The sequence below is a fragment of the Gigantopelta aegis genome, chromosome 6, assembly GCF_016097555.1.
Source record: "Gigantopelta aegis isolate Gae_Host chromosome 6, Gae_host_genome, whole genome shotgun sequence".
Lineage (NCBI taxonomy): Eukaryota > Metazoa > Mollusca > Gastropoda > Neomphalida > Peltospiridae > Gigantopelta > Gigantopelta aegis.
In genome coordinates this window covers 36,064,317-36,088,092 of record NC_054704.1, presented here as the reverse complement: position 1 = coordinate 36,088,092, position 23,776 = coordinate 36,064,317, and the positions used below count along the sequence as shown (strand labels likewise).

The window sequence follows — 23,776 nt, the reverse complement described above, 5'->3', positions numbered from 1 at the left end:
CACCAATTATTGTGCTGTAATTTACGATCCACGAATACTGTATCTATAGTCCGTCCCATCCTCATACAATTTAGTTTTTTGTAAATAATTTCAATTTTGTTTCACGTAAGAAAAAAGTAAAAGTACTTTGAAAATAACAAAACAATACTATTTGTGTCTGCAATATAAAACAAACAGTCGGCTCAGAAATATATAACTCCATAGTATGAAAACAAACAAGCGTTCTCCATGGGAAGGACTATAGTTAGAACCATAGGGTTTCCATTGTTGTAGGGGGAAGCAGGCTGGCTTTTGCCCGGATTAAAAATGCCCGAATCTGGATAACATTTATTCATATTATCATTTCTACCAAATAGCTAAATAAGGTTGCAAACAAATCATTACGCACTTTTAACATGGATTACAACTCATTTTGAGGCTAGAATGATGGAAATACGTGGTAAAAGGGTCTCTGGTTAGCACATTGTGCCAGAATATATGTATAATTTTTTCCCGAATTTGAGGTTCTTCTCCATCACTGGGGGGGGGGGGCAGTGGGGGGCAGTGGGGGGCCCCTGTCTCGTACGTTTATGGTTAGAACTCTAGTTAGGACAAAGAAACCGCTAACTTCAACAGTATGCCTGTCGAAATTATAAAAATGTCACCAGGGCTCAAGACGCTAAACGTATTTCGTTTGATGATGATGATGTATCAATTCCGCAGCCATAATAATATGTGTAAAGTGTAAACCGACTTATCATGATGATGGTGGCTCCGACAGGGGTAAATACGGGAACGAACGCCACGAGGCACTTGAGCTAATTACATCACGACACGTGCCATGGACGAATTATGTGGAAACATTGAAAATGTGTTCCTGTCTCAGCAATTATCTGGTTTGTTTTATGTCTGTTGACATTAAGAGAAAAGAAGTCCTTAAAATACAAACTATATAAAAAAGAATATGGCGCGAGCCGGAAATGAGCCGTGCACGAACATGATTTGTTGGAGACAACGCACGTGATTTCTGTCAGCACTTGAAATTCTTAAGTTGAAGGAAAACAGCTTGGATGAGTCTTGTATACAGAATATCACTGAACACGGCTATTAATCTCGGTAGTGTTTGTTTAACTTTCAGTTTGAATAAAGTCTGGGTTTTATAAACAAAATTATAGAAACAGAATTAATCATCGTTTCATAGGGTTAAAATAAAAATACAAACAAGGACAATAATTAATTATTCATACGTTATGTTTTCCATCTTAGATGCCACCAACACTGATCTTTAAATGTTTTTTCTTGTTTCTTTGGTAGTTTCTTTTTTCGTCTTCTGTTTATAACTTCCAGTAAAACGCATTTGATTACCGATTATGAAAGACAAGGCAGAATGGAAGGGTTGGTGTGGGTGTGGGTTGTGGTTTGCAAAGTTAGACTGAAATGCTACCATGAGGCACTTAGTATGCAAATATTGTTGCTGATTGAATGGGTAGTGAACTGTGATTTGACCTTTGATTTTCACAATACCTTTAACTTAAGCAATTTACCAACGATTAAGGTACATACACAGATATTGACGAACTGACATGGGGGATAAAATCCTTTCTAGCCTCCCAATTTGTCTCTCAAGCCGTCGTTGGGACTCGAACCTATGGCACCGTTCTGCCCGCGGTATCCAGACCATCACGATAACCGTTCGTCCAACGAGAGTTTCGTTTTTGCTTTTTGTTAAACGACACCACTAGAACACATTGATTTATTAATCATTGGCTATTGGATGTCAAACATATGGTCATTTTTGACACAGTCATAGAGAGAAAACCCGCTACATATTTCCATTAGTAGCAAGGGATATTTTATATGCACCATCCCACAGACAGGATAGCACATACCACGGCATTTGATATACCAGTCGTGGTGCACTGGCTGTGATGAGAAATAGCCCAATGGGCTCACCGACGGGGATCGATCCCAAATCGACCGCGCATCAAGCGAACGCTTTACTACTGGGCTACGTACCGCCCCTCCAACGACACATTCTTAAAATAATATTATCAGTTTTCCGACGATATACGTGGGACATCAGGCGTGGATCCAGGGGTAGGTCGAGGGGGTCTGGATACCCCTGCTCCTGACGAGAAAAAAAGAAGATTTTGGTTTAAGGTACATTCACCGCTAACATACAACTTCCATTTAATGAATGATATCCGCGTCTGGGCCTACAACCGCCGTGGTGCACCCCTTAACGTACATTACGTCGTGGGCAGGGGCGGAACGTATCCCAGTGCTAAAGTGCTCGCCTAATGGTCGGTCTAGGATCGATCCCCGTCGGTGGGCCCAGTTGGCTGTTTTTCGTTCTAGCCAGTGCACCACGACTGGTATATCAAAGGCAGTGGTATGTGCTATCCTGTCTCTGGGATGATGCACATAAACGATATAAAAGATCCCTTGCTACTAATGGAAAAATGTAGCGGGTTTCCTCTCTAAAACTATATGTAAGAATTACCAATTGTTTGACATCCAATAGCCGATGATTAATAAATCAATGTGCTCTAGTGGTGTCGTTAAACAAAACAAAGTTTAAACACTTTTAATGTTTGTCTAAACCTAGCATAGTAGTGAGCTCCGTTGTCTAGTGGATAAGCTGCTGGACAATCAAGCTGACGACAGTGGTACAAATCCCGTCAAAGCTGGCTCACACATTCATTCATCTTTCTCATCTCTCACCCTCTGCCTATCATTTTCATTATCTTAATATAAAAAACTTTCCAATTTCTCTCACTATTTGAATCTGTTTTGAACCTTTCTGTCAGTTTCCTCCGATTCTGTCTTCTGAGCTGTCCACACCATCGCCTACCTGTCTCAACTTCCTCCACGGGTGCAGTCTCTGTGTATTTCCCTGCACCCACCTGGCATCCTCGTCCTCTGCCGCTAATAAAGCTGTTCTGACCCACGGCACTAACTAACAACCGCCGGTAGTAGGGGTGGTTACAAGTGCCTCTTAACAATGCCAGAAGTAACTACTGAACACTCCCCGAAGTGGTCAGACTAAGCCCACAGCTAAAAGCTGATGGGGAATGGCAGGTGTGTGGCACAGATAGCCACAAGAGACAAGCACCTGTCGCGGTTGGAGAGACAAGGACTAGGATGTGGAGGTGGACAGCGAAAGAAGTTGAAAGATAGGAGGAGTTGCCAGATCGGGAAGAAATGAGATAAAATTCAAAGGAGAGAAAGGAAAGGGGGCAGTGGGATAACCCCCCCCCCCCCCCCCCCCCAAAAAAAAAAACTACAAAAAAACAACAAAAAACCCTAGCATAGTATAATATGTATAGATACATGCATTATGAATATCTATATATGTGTCGGGTTTGACTAGCATATACATAGATATTAACATTGGGGACTGCTGGGATGGTTGAACAAAGTATGATATTAACACACTGGCACGAAAGATGAAATCGTTTAGCTTAACAAATTGTCTCTAAATAGCCCGTGTCTGCGACTCGAACCTCTAGCACCGAAAATAATGGCCAAATAACGACTATAATTATGTGTGAGACCTAAAAAACGGCACGAGAGACAACTTGTGAGGCCAGAAAAATGTTATCCTCTGCGTTAAAACCACATACTCAAATGTTCAGCTGTACCAGCGGACTCAAATATTCGGGAAAACCTGACTCTAACATTTCATTTCAAATTATGCTCGTGCTTATATCCAATTAAAGTTCAAGCACGATGTCCTGAGCACACATCTCAGCTATCTGAGCTGTCTGTCCAGGACAGTGGGTTAGTTGTTAGTGATTAGTGGTTAGTGAGAGAGAAAAGGATATAATGACCGTAAACCTACCCACTGAGTCGTTAAAACTCGCTCTGGGTGGGAGCCGGTACAGGGCTGCGAACCCTGTACCTACCAGCCTTATGTCCGATGGCTTAACCACAACGCCATTGAGACCGGTTACTCTAACATTTCAACTTATTTTTCGTGCTTATATTCAATTAAGGTTCAAGCACTACTCTAACAAAGCCGAAGCTTGCGGTCAAAGGGAAATAATCCGGATTTTTAAACCAGCGATTTGTGGCCCAAGGGAAGTAATCGCGGTTTTTCAGTTAAGGGAAAAGGAAAAAGGTCAAAATTATTCAACTCTTTTTCTGTTTAATAAACATGCTGAAGTGATGTAATTATAAAACAATTTTCACTTTTTAAACGAAAATGCAATAAATTAATGCAAGCATTAAAACCCCAATATGAACAAAAACTACAGATATGCAATCAATTTAATTTCGAAATACAAATTAAAATATACATTTGTTTTGTAGTAAAAAATTATACCAATTGTGCAGTACATGTTGTTAAAAATGGCTGTTAGCTGAACAAAGTAACTTCAGAAACTGACCTGGTGGTTTATAGAAACAAATTTATAGAAATCGAACAATAATTATTACGGATATACAAGTACTATTAAAAGCAAATAAATGAAATGAAATAAAATAAAATGAACTGAACTGAACTAAAATAAAATATAAATAAATAAATAAATAAATATGAATAATAATAAATAACAAACATATTCTAGAAATGACAGTTTTGAGACTGTAGTTGTGTTTTAATGTGTACCGACCTCGGTGGCGTCGTGGCAGGACATCGGTCTACAGGCTGGTAGGTACTGGGTTCGGATCCCAGTCGAGGCATGGGATTTTTAATCGAGATACCGACTCCAAACCCTGAGTGAGTGCTCCGCAAGGCTCAATGGGTAGGTGTAAACCACTTGCACCGACCAGTGATTCATAACTGGTTCAACAAAGGCCGTGGTTTGTGCTATCCCGCCTGTGGGAAGCGCAAATAAAAGATCCCGTGCTGCCTGTCGTAAAAAGAGTAGCCTATGTGGCGACAGCGGGTTTCCTCTAAAAACAGTGTCAGAATGACCATATGTTTGACGTCCAATAGCCGATGATAAGATAAAAAATCAATGTGCTCTAGCGGCGTTTATTTATTTATTTATTTATATTTTATTTTAGTTCAGTTCAGTTCATTTTATTTTATTTCATTTCATTTATTTGCTTTTAATAGTACTTGTATATCCGTGATAAAACAAACTTTACTTTTTTTTGTGTTTTAATGCGGATATGCTTTGTGCACATTAATTTTAAAATAAAAACGCTGTTAAAGACTTGACGTTTCGCACTGTATACATATGCTACTTCTCACAGGTCATTATAATACATCAAGCAATAAGGAAACAGATAATACACATGCATAATATATCAACTCGTTACACCCACATTTGTTCCAAGAAAACGGTGACCTCGAGCTCTAAGTCCGGTTCTCACCAACCACAAAACATTATATAAAGCAGACCTCTTTAGCCTTGGGCTTATTGCCACCTAATATTATTCCAACAACTACTGAATACAGGTATTATTAATTTTCATTTTGTTAGTGTACATCGTTCTCTCATCACTTATCATTTTAAATCTGTCTGTCTGTCTGTCTGCCTGTCTGCCTGCCTCTCTCTCTCTCTCTCTCTATCGCTCTCTCTCTCTCTCTCTCTCTCTCTCTCTCTCTCTCTCTCTCTCTCTCTCTCTCTCTCTCTCTCTCTCTCTCTCTCGTTCCATCCAGTGCACCACGACTGGTATATCAAAGGCCGTGGCATGTGCTATCCTGTGTGTAGCATGGTGCATATAAAAGATCCCTTGCTACTAATGGAAATATTGTACCGGTGTAAATGGAATGCAAGTCCGTAGGAATAGTTGTCTGCCCGGACTTAATTTCCTAGGAATGCAGGTCCTAGGTCTAATATACCTAGGAATGCAAGTCCTAGGACTTACGTTCCTTAGGAATACTAGTCTGTCTGCCAGGATATCAAGTCCGGGGCGGACTTGCATTCTTGGACAATCAAAATTTAAGTCCGGTCGTACACATAAAAATTAAATTATAAATGTAAACAAAACAAAAAACAGTTTCCTTTTTGTTTATTTAATTAACTTAGGAAACTAGCGCCTCTCTTTATTTAAATATTTTCTATTTATTCCAATATTTGCCATTTATATCATTTGCAAGAGTTTGTACATATTTTGTTGACCTTATTACATGAGCAGAACCAAGGTCTTTATTCATTGCATATTGTTCCAACTAATAGATGTTTAAACATTTATAAGTAACTCAAAAACATTTTCCATAATTCGAAGCATATTAGTTCTCACAAATAAGTATTTATAACTTGCCCATATGATATACCAACACAATTATCTGTTAGACATTATGTACTGGTATTTGATAATAATAATAATAATAATAATAATAATAATAATAATAATAATAATAATAAAAATAATAATAATAATAATAACAATAATTTAACTATAAACATTTGATATTTGCGTTATATAAATTATCTAATTATATAATTTTAAGTTTGTACCTTTTTGTCAATAATGTTGCAGGCGCGTGTACATAGGGTGTGGGGTGGGGTGGCGTGTTCTAAACACCCCTCTTCAAAGCAAATTTCTACTTGCCACAGTCTAGACCTCTCCCCTGCATAGCTTACTGAACATGTGCCTGCTTTGTCAAGTTTGCTCATTTTAAAAATTAATTTGGTCTAACATATGACATATCAGACTCTAGCCTCTATAATATCTTAGTCCCAACAAACCATACCATCGATAAACAAATATGTTAAATGGTTTTCATTGATGTTTATCAATTAATAGAGATATCAATGACTAAGAGTGGGTTTTAGCAGCTCAATGGGCTACTACACCGACTAAAACAAAACAGTAACCCCTGAACAATTATCATACTGTCAATAATATGCACACACAATTTACAAAGATCCTTTTAAACAGACTAACTACTCATGACACTTTTACACCTGACAGTTTTGGTCGCAGTAGGTATTCAGGCTCACTTTTTGGGAGAAGGGGGGGGAGGGGGTAGGCATGCTGATTTTTATTGCCCGAATGAAACGAAAATGTCTGAATTTGGAACACAACGTATATTTATATTCGCATTACTACCGAAGACGCTATATAGGATTCCAAACAAATCAGTCTGCATTTTTACATGGATTACAACTAATATTGTGAGTAAAATGATGGAAATATATGGTGAAGATTTTAGGCCTACTCATTTTGCCCGAACGTGTCCATTGTCCCTCCCCCCCCCCCACTAAGGGAGTGACCCCCGACCCCCACCTCCACCTAGTCTCGAACGCTTATGGTGTTCATAACGACCAGGTATAATAATACAGAGACCCTTTCCCCAACTCATATCTTATGTTTTTTATGGTCAAACTGCCATAAAGCAATCAGTGATAATTAATTTCACAATTTTTAATTGTTCATCAATAAAAGTCAAATTTTCATGCTTATTATTCCTGTTATTTTATATTGTAGTAACTGGTCATTATAGTACTAGTTATAAGTACTAACGACTAGAACTAAGTACAATTTTTAAAGTTTTATTTCAGGGATTTTCAGGAATCATATATATGTAATAAGCAAAACATCGGAAATAAATTCCAGAGGACTAGGAATACTAGGATTGAAAATCCTGTGAACCAGGAGTACCAGGAATAAAAGTCCCACGGACTTACATTCCTCGGAATGCATGTCCCACAGACTTAAATTCCTAGGGATACAGGTCCCACAGACTAGGATTCCGAGGAATTAATCAGATTGTGACTTTCCGTCAAAATATAAACTTACAAAACATATTATTAAAAATTATGTTGGTGTATATAGAAATTGTCTTTTGCTGTTCACCAAATGTTAAGTTTTTGGAGTTACCAGTTTTCATATATATAGATTTTTTTTTTTAATTTCGGGGAGGGGTGTGTATGTGTGTATTTCTTCGTGTTGAACACATGGACATACAGCCTACATTATGTCTGTAGTTGCATTACATACTTTTGAAAAAAGCAAGATATTCATCCTACTTCAATATGCTAACAAAAATGTAAGACGATTACAAAAATTCACTTATGTGTCTGATCCACAAGTCTATGACGTAAAAAAATATAATTAAGTTTAAAATATTTTTTGACATGGAGATTTGAAACCACAATAATCTTAAGAGACTCGTACACTTAACCACCCCACTACGAGGGAAGGCTGCCAAAACCTCACTTTTCTTCTCGTGTCTTTCTGGCAGCTCGTGCAAATTGCAGCGTATAATAAACGGACATCTAATTTGCCGGACTAGTATTTCTGTCACTGTTGTAGAAGGAATTTAAGTCCGGTAGGAATAAAAGTCCTAGGATAAAAACAACTTAAAAATACACCAGGAATGAAAGTCCGGGTAGGACTATGTTCCTAAGCTATGGAGGTCCGATAGGACCTCGGTTCCCACGGACCTGCGTTCCTTTTACACCGGGTTTTCTCTATACGACTGTGTCATAGTGACCATATGTTTGACGTCCAATAGCTGATAATTAATAAATCAACGTGCTCTAGTGGTGTCGTTAAACCAAAACAAACTAACTATATTTATTTATTTTTAATTGGAACGGGGGGGGGGGGGGGGGGGGCAGAAGTGTAGAAGTGTTTGTTCTTATCGTAAATGTTTTTAGATCCGTTGGAGACTTTCTAAATACGTAGTTTCTTTCTAATTTTAAAAAAGTCTGCCCACTATACTACTATTAAAATTGATTTCGTTTTGTTTTTGTTTTTACTTATGTGTAGTCAAGGAGAATAAATGAATACTAGTGTAGATGTTGTACAATGTCACCGACAATTCTTTACTGTGCGCCTTTCCTGATATGTTTGGTCCCGACTTAAAATATAATATAGACAAATTTATCAGTGATAATATTGTTAAATTAAATGTATTACATATATTGTTGTTATGTAACTAGTTAGATGTATATGAATATTGTCAGTTCTCGTCATTTAAGTTATGTACCGATTTAAAATGTCCGATTATGGGGGGATTTTGGTTTACAGAGGGCCCGGTTTTGTATGTATGTATGTATGTATGTATGTATGTATGTATGTGTGTGTGTGTGTGTGTGTGTGTGTGTGTGTACACACACATTATATTCAACAAATTTCATTTACTGAATTTATTTATTGAATTTATTGTTTGTTAGACGTAGTTTTAATCAAAGGGACGTGATTTAGCTCAGTCGGTTGAGTGCTCGCTTGAGGTGCTTGCGTCACAGGATCGATCCACCTCGATTTGTTTTTTCTCGTTCTAACCAGTCCACCACAAGTTGTCAAAGGCCGTGGTATGTGCTTTTTTGTATGTTGGAAAGTGCATATAAAAGATACCTTACTGCTAATGGAAAAATGTAGCGAGTCAGAATTACCAAATGTGCGACATCCAATAGCCGATGATTAATTAATCAATGTGCTCTAGTGGTGTCGTTAAAAAAACCCTTAGTTTTAAAGTTTTAATCAAATTATATTTGCACTTTAAACATATATATACATATTTATTACCCATATAGTCTACAATAAACGGTCACATTAATATCGTATTTTCCCCCTTTATCTTTATAGCCTGGGCTATAATAATACATCGAAAACTGTTATAATACACTTCTGACGTCACTATAGTTGCTTAAAGGGACATGCCCTAGTTTTTAAACACTAACGCATATTTTTGACTATTATAACCGTTTTTTGGTAACTTAAATCATACTTTACTTAGATTTTATTGTTTAGATTATCAATTTCCGTACATTCAAAGTGCTTTTAATATCACAAAATGCATTTCTCATATTTTAAAAAAACCATGTGTGTCTGAGAAGTAACAGATATGGAGTCGAGTTTTAGTCTATTTTTAGAGGGTATTTCACCATTTCAAAGTCACAGACTCATGTTTCACTCAATTGTAACTTTATCCAAATGTGTTACAGGTTATCTATCTATATTTCTGTTTTTTTTAAAACAGGATGCTATGGATACTCTTTCTGGGGCTAATGGGATCAGCGATTGCCGGTGACGCGAAGCAGTAAGTTAATCATAATTATACTTTTCACGAAAATGTCTTCAATCTCACCCCTCCCGCATTTAACAATTAAAGTTTGTTTAGTTTAACGACACCACTAGAACACATTGATTTATTAATCATCAGCTATTAGATGTCAAACATTTGGTAATTTTGACATATAGTCTTAGAGAGGAAACCCGCTACATTTTTTCCCATTAGTAGCAATGGGTATTTTATATGCACCATCCCACAGACAGGATAGCACATACTACGGCTTTTGATATACCGTTCGTGGTGCACTGGCTGGAACGCTTGAACGTGAAATACCCCAATAGACCTACCGAAGGGGATCGATCCCAGACTGACCGCGCATCAGGCGAACGCTTACCATTCGGCTACATCCCGCCACTTACTATTGGTAGTCACAATCTCACTATTCCATCATTTAATACCTTTTACTAATGCACCCCCCAAAAAAAAAAACCCACACAAAAACCCCACAAAATCCCCCAAAACCCCCACAAACAAACAAACAAACACAAACAAAAAACCCCAAACAAGAACCCACAATCAAACAAACTGTAGTTGTGATAGTCTCATTCATTTTCACTATCAACAGATGTAAACATGCAAACCGTGACACCAAATTTCAGAGGGACATTCCTGAATTTTGCAACCATTTAACATGTTTCTGGTTAACAAATATTTTTCATGCAATGACACATTATTAATCACATTGTCTTGTTTAGAATATCAGTATTTTTATGTCCAATGTGTTTCTGATCATACCGGTGTTTATGATAGCTGAAAATGGATTTTAATTCCTAATACTTAATCAAATTACCAGTGGTATCAAGAATTACAATCTACGCTGAAACACGTGCCAGCCGTGTGTTAAAATGTGCTGAAATGTCGTTAAACAAGCATTACATTTCTTTCCTAAAACATCCTCTGATTTGTTTTTGTTCCTGTTCCAATCAATGCCACCCCCCCCCCCCCCCCCCCCACCCCCCCCCCCCCCCCACCCACACACACACGGCTGGTATGTGATGCCTTATCTGTGGGGAAAGTGCATATAAAATATTACTTGTTAATAATGGGAAAATGTAACTGGTTTCTTCTAAGACTACAGGTCAAAATTACCCAATGTTACCCAAAATTACCCAATGTTACCCAAAATTACCCAATGTTTGACATCCAATAGCCTATGGCTAATAAATCAATGTGCTCTAGTGGTCTCGTTAAACAAAACAAACTTTAACTTTTCCTCTATCAAACAATGTGCTGAAGAGTCTGCAAACAGATATTCCTTAACTTTTCCTTATGCTAGTGTCAGACTGTCAACCGTCACGACAAAGTTGGCCAACTCGGCGGATGCGTTGTGATTTCCCCAACGGCAAGTGTGCTCAAATTAACAATTAAATGGTCATAGAAGTCGTGCACGACGAAAATCGAGTTGTAAGAGCGCTCAGATTAGCAACTGGACAGTCGTAGAAGTCGTGACAGCAGAATGTTGGCCAACTTTGTGCTATTAGTTGGTAGTCTGAGCCTAGCGTTATACGACAAAAATCGAGTTGTAAGAGCACTCAGTCTAGAAACTGGTAGAAGTCGTAGAATTCGTGAGAGTAGAAAGTTGGCCAACTTTGTGCTGGTAGTTGTTAGTCTGAGACTAGCATTATGCGACGAGCATCGAGTTGTAAGAGCCCCCAGACTAGCAACTGGACAGTCGTAGAAGTAGTCACAGCAGAAAGTTGGCCAACTCTGTCGTGACAGTTGGTAATGTGACCCTAGTATTACGCTTTCTGCAGTGGATCGTACTTGATAACTGGTGCACAGAGCGTGCAGCCTGGGATGCCGTACACCATCAGCGTGGACGTCCTCAACACCAGCGACGTGGTGCACGTCAAGGCGGAGCTACAGAGGACCTGGTACAACCACTCACACTTCGTCAGAGTACCGGTCACCGCGGCCCAAGGCGTCTTCACGAAAGGTAAAATTCAATCAAACTTGCTCTAAGGGAACACAATTTGGAATATAACAACCACACGAACATGAAAAATAAAAACAACAAAATAAAATAAAAAACAAATAATATTAATTAAAAATCCCCCCCCCCCCCCCACCCAAAAAAAAAAAAAAATCCAGCACCAATAACAACGGTATCAACCAACCAACCAACCAACCAGACAATACAGATTAAGGCTGAAAAGAAATAAGATTTGTTTTTCCTAGTATGCATTGTTAATCAACGGTGATCGATTAAGTTATCAAATAACCAAGTATTCCGCTTTCTATTGTTTTCTACAGAATATAAATGAATTATAGCGAATATTAGATTATATAGGTGCAATTAGATTAATAAGTAACACATGCATATATGTTCCAATACTGTTACTCGTTGTTTTGTAGGTGTGGCCGGACCGTTAACGCTACAGGTATTTATTAGTTTGAATTTTCATTTCATGTAAATGTATCTAAAATAGACTGAGTTATAGGTAGGCCTGAAGCTAGGGTTAAAATACTGCACCAGTAATTGTATCCTAGAAAAGTCATTTTAGATCCCAAGTTTAGAAAACTGCCAGAGATTGACCTGTTAAAAATCCGTGAATATTTGACCAGTAGGAAAGAATGAAAATAAATGTTTGTTTAACAACACCGAAGCGCGATGTTTAATCACCGGCTGTTGGGCGCTTCAGACTTTAATTTCATCACACCACCCTATGGGCAGCAAACTATTATTATTATTTTTTTACATCTTCAGTATAAACGATATAAAATGACACTGGCTAAAACAGGAACTAATTAAATAACATGCATTTGTCAGTGACTTGCAATTGCAAAATGATTGTCCGTATATAGAACCATTTATAGTCTTGCATATTACCTGTGTTTAAGGACATCATAAGTTCACATTCAGGTTGTAAATGTTAGACCTTAGTGCTTAACTCGTTCCTTGGCTTTATAGTCCAAGATTACCGGCCTCGGTAGTGTGGTGGTTAAGCCATCGGACATAAGGCTGGTAGGTACTGGGTTCACGGCCCGGTAGCGGCTCCCATCCAGAGCGAGTTTTATCGACTCATTGGGTAGGTAGGTGTAAGACCACTACACCCATTTCTCCCTCACTAACCACTAACAACTAAAAACTAATCCACTGTCCTGAACAGACAACCCAGATAGCTGAGGTGTGTGCCCAGGACAGCGTGCTTGAACCTTAATTGGATATATACTCTTCAAAAAAAAGAAACGCAAAAGGGTACAAATGGGTTATAACTCCGATTTTATGTTTCCTACCGGTTCATGCTTTGTGAATATAAGGTCATTGCATGTCCCAAACACATTCCCACGGTTACATTCGATAAAACGCAGCTACTGTACAATAAAGTTCCAAAATGTGAATATTCGCAAAAACGCAGCCACGTGCAAACCATGTCACCACTGCACGTGCGTTGTCTGCACGTGCAACATGAACACCGACAGTATAAAAGTGCAGGGTGTTCGCTTGCCTGGCCTCTGTATCTGGCCGACAGTTGACAATCCAGGACATGCCACGTCTCAGTGAACCGCAGAGAAACAATGCCATCGGCCGACTAGACGCAGGCGAATCCAGAACGGCCGTTGCCAGGGCATTCCATGTGTCCCCAAGCACCATCTCCAGACTGTGGGACCGTTACCAGCAACATGGATCAACACGTGACCTCCTAGATCCGGTCGACCACGGGTCACTACCCCCGGGCAGGACCGCTACATCCGGGTACGCCACCTTCGGGAACGATTGACTACTGCCACCTCCACAGCCGCAGCAATACCAGGTTTGCGCAATGTGGTTTTGCGTTTCTTCTTTTGAAGAGTATATATAAACACGAACGTAAGTTGAAATGAATGAAAGTCCAAGACCAAATGGCCAGACAAGATGGTTTTATGACTGTTTATTGATCAACTGTTAAACTGGAATATTAATATATAAGCATGTAATATATTAATGTATGGAAAAACTGTGGAATAATCAACACTCCAATAAAGATTCGCATTCGTATTTTTCATACTCTCTTTCCTTTGACCTAGATTCCCAATGACCTGGCTTCAAGTAACTACAAAGTTCACGTGATCGGGACTCGTGGCCTGAATTTCGAAGGAGACCTGCCCGTCTACGTCATCACCCAGTCCGTGTCCATACTGGTGCAGACGGACAAAGCTATGTACAAACCCGGACAGACAGGTAACACATAAACACAATATGAAGGAAGGAAGGAAATGTTTTATTTAACGACGCACTCAACACATTTTATTTACGGTTATATGGCGTCGGACATGTAGTTAAGGACCACATAGATATTGAGGGAGGAAAACCGCTGTCGCCACTTCATGGGCTACTCTTTTCGATTATCAGCAAGGGATCTTTTATATTCACCATCTCATAGATAGAACAGCACATACCACGGCCTTTGATGTACCAGTCGTGGTACACTGGCTAGAGCGAGAATATAAATAGTCATTCGGGACTTTGATAATAATTGGTAATTCCACTGGAATATGATGTAGCACATCATCCTACATGGAATAACCATGGTGGTCGCTTTGACTTTGTCTTTTTGGTAGAGCGATATCCTGTTTGAAACCACGTTTTCGGACAAACACAATGAGTCGAACTGAGAAAAGTGACGTTAAAGTTGAGATTCTGTATTGAATACTATGCAAATCGAAATTTTAAAGCAACAGTTTGGCTAATTCTGTACGTTGTTTGTATTTATAAGTAATCTCACACACAAGGTGTGACTCTGAAGATAGTTTTTATGAAGAAAATGAAAATTTATTCTTTTACCTTAAAATGGCTACCTCCTTGACATTTAATGACCTCTGGTGACACCACGCACACTTTTCAAAGTTGACCTCCACTGGAATATAATGCAGCACATCATCCTACTTTGAATAATCATGGTGATGGCTTTGACTCTCTCAGATAGAAAATGGCCAATACAGCACACACTTGAAGTTTTGAGTAAAAGTCAGTATCTATCTGTGAAATTTTATTTTTGCAGTCCTTTACACTGTGTTTTTTGTTTAGATCTTGAATTTTTATATTGATGTTGATCATCACTTTATTTGTTTGCATTACCATAGTTTGACACCCAATAGCCGATGTATTTTTCGTGCTGGGGTGTCGTTAAACATTCATTCATTCATTCGTTTACTCTCAGATAGAAAGAAATTATAACAAAATATGGACTCTGCCTCCAGACTAATAGATTTGTGCTATGGTTATTACTTGGGGCGGGGCGTAGAGTGCTCGGTTGAAGCACGGTCGGTCTGGATCGATCCCCGTCGGTGGACCTACCAGGCTATTTCTCGTTCAGTGCATACACCAAAGGCCGTGGTGGTACGTGCTATTCAGTATACTAATGGGAAAATGTAGCGGGTTTCCTCTCTAAGACTATATGCCAAAATTACCAAATGTTTTACATCAATTGTCAATGATTAATACATGAATGTGCTCTAAAAGTGTCGTTAAAAAACTTGGTTTGGGATCGATCCCCGTCGTTGGGCCCATTGTGCTATTTCTCGTTCCAGTCGGTGCACCACGACTGGTATATCAAATGTCGTGGTATGTGCTATCCTGTATGTGGGATGGTGCATATAAAAAACCCATGCTACTACTGGGAAGGTGTAGCGGTTTTCCTCTCTATGACCGTTTCAAAATGACCATATGTTTGACATCCAATAGCCGATGATTAATAAATCAACATGATCTAGTGGTGTCGTTACACAAAACAAACTTTATGTCATCTGGCGAAGTCTGCATGTTCATATGACATTCGTCACACAAACCTAACTGGATTAATGCGACTTCACTCGATGGAATACAAAAATACCGTTCTAAACCAATCAGTGTACATTGCCGCGTTAATTTTCGTATGTGGAGCTTAAATCCAACTGTGAATGAATGAATGTATTCGACACCCCAGCATAAATCCAACTGTGAATACGCTATATACACGGTATAAGTGAACCAGAAAACTTTATGTTTGAAATGTCAGCTTCAATTACATGTTTGGTTTTTCAGTTCACTACAGAACGTTTGCTGTCAATCCGGATTTGAAAATATTCCAAGGCGCATTTAACGTGGACATCTTTGTAAGTTTGTTAGACTAGTGAACAATATTAGTGGATACCGACTAACATCAGTTGGCAACTCTATTATTCAGATCGTGGGTGAGAGCGGGGAGGGGGACGGGGGGCGATTGTATTGTTGTATGGACTAAGATGGGATACACATACATATTAACACACATACACATTCACACACACACGCACACGCACACGCACACACACACACACAATGTATGCAATTTTATTTTATCTAGTACCTTGTGCTTGAAACATGTATGAGATACCTGTAAAAAAAAATACTAAAAGTTTGTGCGGAACTAGTGTAATCATAGACGCCACCCGTTATCTCTGAAACCCTCCAGCTTAACACCCTTTTTTCTGATTTACTTTAAGGGTGAGGAGTGGTAGTATTAATAATCGTGGTGTATATGTCGATTGATACACTGCAGGTTGGAGTTTTATCCACCTATGCTACTATTGTCGTCTATGGGATTTGATTTGGTGGTATACACCAGATATAACTACTCTAGTAGTAACTTAAATATAGTCTCAAATACCATTTCATGTGTTCTTTTCTATTAGTATATAATGATTATTCAATTTTCACTTTAACTTGTTTTCGTGCTTATATCCAATTAAATTTCAAGCACGCTGTCCAGGGCACACACCTCAGTTATCTGGGCTGTCTGTACAGGACAGTGGGTTAGTAGTTAGTGGTTAGTGAGAGAGAAGAAGGTGTAGTGGTCTTATACCTGCCCACTGAGTCGCTAAAACTGGCTCTGAGTGGGAGCCGGTACCGAGCTGCGAATCCAGTACCTACCAGCCTTATGTCCGATTGCTTAACCACGACACCACTAAGGCCGATAGTCTCAAATACCATATCTTTCCTGTGATTTTCTCTGTTAGTATATAACGATTATAAAAAATTTTTTTACTTCATGTGACTAACTTTATATATATATATATCGAAATCCTTCAGTTCTTTTAATTTTCAACACCAGGATCCCAAAGGGAACCAGATCAAGCGCTGGACCAATTTGAGAGACTCTTCAGGGGTGGTTGCTGGGGAGGTGCTGCTCTCCGACCAACCCGTTACCGGAGACTGGAGGATTAGTGTGAAGATACCGGTAAGACTACTGGGCTCATTAGATATTTTTCGTTCCAGCCAGTGCACTACGACTGGTATATCAAAGATCGTGGTATGTGCTATCCTGTCTTTGAGATGGTGCATATAAAAGATCCCATGCTACTGGGCTCTGGGCTTCGTTCCACAAAACGATCTTAGCACTAAGATCACTTTAAGTTCACTTACGGTGATCTTAACGCTAAGAATGCTTCGTGGAACGGAGCCCTGCTGGAGACAATTTCACAAACATCGTAAGTTTAATACTACTGCGACTAGCAGTTATAACTGTCGTAGGTTTGCACGTGTTTGGCATCTATTTCACGCAGAAAAGTACATCATTACCAAAGAAGGGGAGGAACGCTTGATACGCAGTCGGTTTAAGATCGATCCTCGTCGGTGGGCCCATTGAGCTATTTCTCGTTCCAGTAAGTGCACCACGACTGGTATATCAAAGGTCTTGCTATGTGCTACCCTGTCTGTGGGATGGTGCATGTAAAAGATTCCTTGCTACTAATGGAAAACTGTAGCGGGTTTCTTCTCTAAGACTATATGTCAAAATTACCAAATGTTTGACATCCAATAGCCGATGATTATTACTAAATCAATGTGCTCTAGTGGTGTCGTTAAACAAAACAAATTTTGAACTTTCATTGCCAAAGATGAAATATTTTAACTTTGTAAGAACAAAAGAAAATGAAATATGTATACTTCAAGCTATATTACTTGTACTGTTAGTATTAATACTCATTGTGGTTTAGTTGTAGATTTACGTTTACGAGCAACCCACACACCCCACCCCGAACCCACCCCCCCAAAAAAAAAAAACAAGAAGAAAAAAAAAAGAAGAAAAAAACCATAAAAAAAAAACAAAACAAAAAAAACCCCTACTTTAACGTTTTATGAAATAGGTGCCGGAGTATCGGCATTGGGGCAACCAAGAATACAGTGGACGCACTCAAATAAATATTCTACACAATGTATTTAGTTTAAAAGATAATGTACCTTTAATTATCTTTTCAATATCTGGATTCTTTATGTATTTGACACTACGTATTTGCATATTGAAATGCATCGACAGTAACACTCATTGGTTTGTTATTTAAATTTCCTTTCCAGACGCTAAACGTCCAATACTCGAAGACATTCACGGTGGCACAATACGGTAACTAGACTTCTCTTTTGTTAGATATCTTCCATTACAGGCATCAATATATGTGTTTAAAGGGGCTGTATCAAAGGTGCACAATTGAATATTGGATATTTTTGTGGTTGTGAAATGTCAAGATTATACCTTGACCAATATGGACATAAAAATAAATACTTGTGGTGGTCCCGGTGATTACAATAGTACCAAATGCATTTTATTTGAAACAGAAAACGTACTTAGCTCGAAACCAAGGGCCAGTGACTTTAACAAGCGGCTTTTCGGCTTCTCTATTTACGACACTTGGTGTAAAACTTTGTTTTGTTTAACTAGAGTACATTTAGGGGATAACCCTACTGTGTTTTCCGATAAAACGGTAAATTTGCTACTGTTAAATTTGCTACTGTAAAACCACCGATATACGTATGCAAATTGAAAAACGCAGTAGGGTTATCCCTATTTTAATTAAACTGTTTGCTGGTTGATTTTAAATAGGAAATTGTCACATTTGTAGTAAGAATAAGCCTATAAACGTCACCAGCTGGTGACGTCATTAGGCAGCCCATTAACAGACGATGGGTGGTCGGACAGTTAGCGGCTCGAACATAGATGTGTAATTTGACATATTTAATATGCTCTCATGATTAGATAACGACTAATAAAGAATAATATGTTCATTTCTGACATAAAAACTTTTCAGTATTTAACGACATCTGTACGTAATATGAACGCTACAGAAATTGTTCCTCGCTTAACCTATAACGTATTTCTGCCAAAAAAATTGCGACCGGTATATCGGTGATTTTACCACCTGAAATTTTTAGCAGGGATCCAATCAGATTCGTTCTTACAAATGTGTTGAATTAGAATGATTAATTAATCATCGACTATTGAATGTCAACCATTTGGTAATTCTGACTCGTAGTCATCAAGAGGAATCCCGCTATGTTTTTACATTAGCAGCAAGGGATCTTTTATATGACGCAAGCGGCCCAGGCGAGCACTCGACCGGCTGAGGTAAATCCTGCCCACACTTGGTATAAAGAACGAGAAACGGAAACCACTATAGACACATTGCTTACTTGTTGAATTTATTAGCAAAGCGTCTTTTGAATGCGCATTTTCACAGAGGTTAGGGTTCGCAAGAGGTGTTTGTGCTGCAGGATTGAACCACCTTGATGGATCCATTCAACTGATTGGGTTTTTCTCGTTCCAACCAGTGCACCAGTGCACCACAACTGGTCAAAGGCCGTGGTATGTGCTTTTCTGTCTGTGGGAAAAGTGAATATAAAAGATCCCATGCTGCATTACGAAATATGTAGCGGGTTTCCTCTGATGACTATGAGTCAGAATTACCAAATATTTGGCATCCAGTAGTCGATGATTAATTAATCAACGTGCTATATTGGCGTCGTTAAACAAAACAAATTATTTCACAGAGATGATATGAAACAAAACAGCAATGTCATTTGTATGTCCAGGACCGTATTTAGGGAAGCATGGGACAGTTGCCTTACCTTCACGAAATCTTTTGAACAAGTGTCCTTTGTATTTCATTTTAACTTATTTCCGTGCTTATATCCAATTAAGGACAGTGAGTTGTTGATTAGTGTGTTGATGTTTAGTAAGAGAGAAGAGGTTGTATTGGTATTACGCCTACCAACTGAGTCGTTAAACCTCGCCCTGGATAGGAGCCTGTACCGGGCTGCGAACCCGGTACCTACTAGCCTTGTGTCCGATGGCTTGACCACTACACAACCGAGGAAGATAATGTCCTTGGTAGTTTGAAAATGTCCTTTGTAGTTTAAAAATTACCCTTTTGTCTGACTAGAGGAAAGTCTATATCAATGCGCTCTTTCCTAGTTATTTTTGATTGGTTTGGTCCCTTTGTCATTCATGGGGATTTGATGCTTAAGGGATATTAGTATTGCGATCTGCAGGTTAAAGTTTAATCTCAGTGCTATAACCACCAAATAAAATACGTTAGCATATGTATGTCTATCAGTGACAAGTATAATGTGTTGGTTTATTGCAGTGTTGCCTCGCTTCGAGGTTATAGTTGACCTTCCACCCTTTGCGTTAACCTCTGACACCAGCCTGACCGGAACTATTAAAGCCAAGTAAGATTAGAGAGAGAGAGAGAGAGAGAGAGATATAGATAGATAGATAGAGAGATATAGAGAGATAGAGATAGAGATAGAGATAGAGATAGAGATAGAGATAGAGAGAGAGAGAGAGAGAGAGAGAGAGAGAGAGAGAGAGAGAGAGAGAGAGAGAGAGAGAGAGAGAGAGAGAGAGATATATATATAGAGAGAGAGAGATATATATAGAGAGAGATATATATATAGAGAGAGATATATATATAGAGAGAGATATATATATAGAGAGAGATATATATATATAGAGAGATATATATATATAGAGAGAGATATATAGAGAGAGATATATAGAGAGATATATAGAGAGATTTGTTTTATACCATTCAACAACTTCCCAATTCTTTCCACGTAAGAATAACAAGGTTTGTATGCGATGGTACAAGGGATATTTATTCAAATCACTCCACTCAACAGAGATAAATATAGAGACTTACAAAATTTGCTAATCTAACATGGATTTACTTTGTTAGAAAGAATTATTTTATTATTTTTGGAGATAGCGTTTTATTTTATCTCAAAGGTACACTTTTGGAAAACCGGTGAAAGGTATGGCAGAAATACGTGTCCATGTGGATCAAGACAACGATTACTGTGGAAGACCACCCAAACACGTTGAACTGGCATTCCCGGTGAGTAACCTCTAAATATTTAGTTTTTTAAAAAAGAAAACAATATAAGAAACCCTCACCTCGAAACAAAAACCCAATGCGAAAAATATATTGTGACAAAGATTTCAGATTAAAAACCTATTACGCAGCCGATTCCAAAACACTCCATTCCTTTTTTTTATCAGCTAATGTGAACGAGCAAGTTCACATTCGTCGTGCACAAGACAGAGTGTAAGAGACGTTTTAATAAGATTGTGTTGACGTGTGTCTATGCATTACTGTCAGAGATGTTTCCTCTTTAGGAGAACAGTCACTCTCGTATTGCTGCATGAAAACTACCACTACAAAAAAAAAAAATAATAAAAAAGGTTGACATATTACTACGACAAATTTCGATATTCTAAAGATCATTCATATAATTTGCTGATATGTAATTTATATTTGATACACTAACATTAACTAAAATCGATGCTCTCTCTAGCACCACGACTGGTATATCAAGGGCCGTGGAATGTGATATCCTGTCTGTGGTAATGCGCATACAAACGATCCCTTGCTACTAATGGAAATATGTAGCGGATTTCCTCTCTAAGACTATATTTCAAAATTACCAAATGTTTAAAATCCAATAGCCGGTGTTTAATAAATCAATATGCCCTAGTTTTAATTTTGTATGTGGAATGGTGCATATAAAAGATCCCACGGGATTAGAAGTCTATTACTGATGGAAAAATTACTATGTCAAATGTTGACATCAAATAGCCGATGATTAATAAATCATTGTGCTCTAGTGGCATCGTTAAACAAAACAAACATATAAAAGATGCCTTGCTAATGCTGAAAAAGTTACAATGTCAAACGTGTCGTTGAACATTCATTCATTCATGTCAAATGTTGATATTAAATAGCCGATGATGAATAAATCAATGTGCTCTAGCGTATGTGGTTAAATAAAACCAAGTTTAACTTTAATGTCAGATTGACGGTGAAGCTAAGTTCAACATGCCGACAGCCGACGTCCGTCGTCTTCGTGGTTCACTGGCTAATCAACGCTTCGTCGTGGACGCCTCCGTCAAAGCGGAACTCACGGGAACAAAGCTGCATGGATCCAGCAAGATAGAATTCTTCTCTCATCCATACAAGATCGAATTTTTGGCATCAAGTCCGCATTACTTCAGACCCGGCCTGCCTTATAAAGCAAATGTAAGTTCAAGGGCGTATCTTGATGGATGAAATTGGGGGATCTGTCCCCAATAAAAAAACATCAAGTGTCCCTTTTCTGGCACAGTTTGTTTACAATTTTTCAGGAGGTGGTTCTTGTGTCCTTTTGGCCTTGGTCCCTTCTCTGTAAAATATTTCTTGGGTCAGCCCTTGGAGCTTTCACTGGTGTTGTAACTACCAAAAAGGCTAGTAAAAATATATGTAAAAAATTAGACAAGTCGGAGGAAATCAAGAACGAATTTCCTCCTACAATTTACTTCAATTCTTTCTTCATATATTGTCGCTCGCCTGATGCGAGGTCGGTCTAGGATCGATCTCCGTTGGTGGGCTCACTGGACTATTTCTCGTCCCAGCCAGTACACCACAACTGCTATATCAAAAGCCGTGGTATGTGCTATCCTGTCTGTGGGATTGTGCATATAAAAGATTCCTTGCTACTAATGAAAACATTTAGCGGGTTTCCTCTCTAAGATTATATGTCTCAGAATTACTAAATGTTTAACATCCAATAGCCAATGATTAATAAATCAATGTGCTATTATTGTGTCGTTAAACAAAACAAACTTTTTCTTTATATATGAATACGTTTTGTTCAACTATTAGATATTTTGGGTGCTCTTTGAATACCTGTATTTGTGTGTATCATTTCTTTCCATTTTACAAAAAAAAGTAATAATAATAATAACAAAATAAAAATCAAAGATGCTACTTAAACGTACGTTTCTAGCTTACATCGTTATTTTGCTTTGTTAAAAGGAGTACGGTTTTCTCTAGTTTTACATTATGTAGTTTTATATTTTACACATGATAGTAACTATAAAGTGTATATAATGGGCGACTCATTGCTATTTTCTACTGGAAAATGTATACGGTGTCAGAGGGTGTTCCGTATCTAGTATTACCTAGTGTTATTGTTCATGCAATATATAATAAAAGCCTCTGTTTGTAATATGTTTGTAATGTTACTTTCACTAATTATATCTTGTTTTAACTGAGGATTGACAAACAAAGTCATGGGTTCTAACGGTGAAAAAACTCCGAAAATAAAGCATTATTTTGTTTGTACAAATGTATATAGATCCTATTACATGCCTGTCACCCTAAGAAACATATATTAAAATAGTGGACTACAAGCATTTTCGCAAATATTTCACACAAGAAGTTCTGCTCATCAGCCTTCCATATATATATATACCAATCTAATTAAAATTAGCTCCACTATTACATATGGATCTAACAGCAGCCCGTTGGAGCTCATGTCCTGTTGACCTTTTATTCGACCAATCAAAACCTTACTTGCAAAATCATGCCAGTGATTTGAAAAGAATTTGAAAACATTCGGGATTATGCCGAGGGTATACGAAATGATTCGGGTGAATTACGAAATATGCCAGAAACTAATTGCAATATAAAATTTTATATAAAATTAGTTTCAAGACGAAAATAAACCCGTGATGGTATAGCCATAACATCTGTTTATACTAGTATACAATCCAGAGTTTATTA

At 38.2% G+C, this 23,776-nt stretch overlaps 1 protein-coding gene across 1 annotated transcript in view; it reads left to right on the top strand.

The window, feature by feature from the left end:
• Window positions 1-5,309: 5,309 nt before the first annotated feature.
• LOC121374511 (CD109 antigen-like) overlaps window positions 5,310-23,776 on the top strand; it is a 64,544-nt gene continuing 46,077 nt past the window's right edge. Inside the window, exons 1-11 of the mRNA XM_041501612.1 lie at window positions 5,310-5,389; window positions 9,869-9,928; window positions 11,716-11,897; window positions 12,317-12,342; window positions 13,970-14,123; window positions 15,966-16,036; window positions 17,014-17,139; window positions 18,255-18,300; window positions 20,318-20,402; window positions 20,962-21,070; window positions 22,028-22,252. Of these exons, the coding sequence (XP_041357546.1) occupies window positions 9,870-9,928; window positions 11,716-11,897; window positions 12,317-12,342; window positions 13,970-14,123; window positions 15,966-16,036; window positions 17,014-17,139; window positions 18,255-18,300; window positions 20,318-20,402; window positions 20,962-21,070; window positions 22,028-22,252 (1,083 nt within the window). The 5' untranslated portion in view covers window positions 5,310-5,389; window position 9,869. The remainder of the gene's footprint in view (window positions 5,390-9,868; window positions 9,929-11,715; window positions 11,898-12,316; window positions 12,343-13,969; window positions 14,124-15,965; window positions 16,037-17,013; window positions 17,140-18,254; window positions 18,301-20,317; window positions 20,403-20,961; window positions 21,071-22,027; window positions 22,253-23,776) is intronic.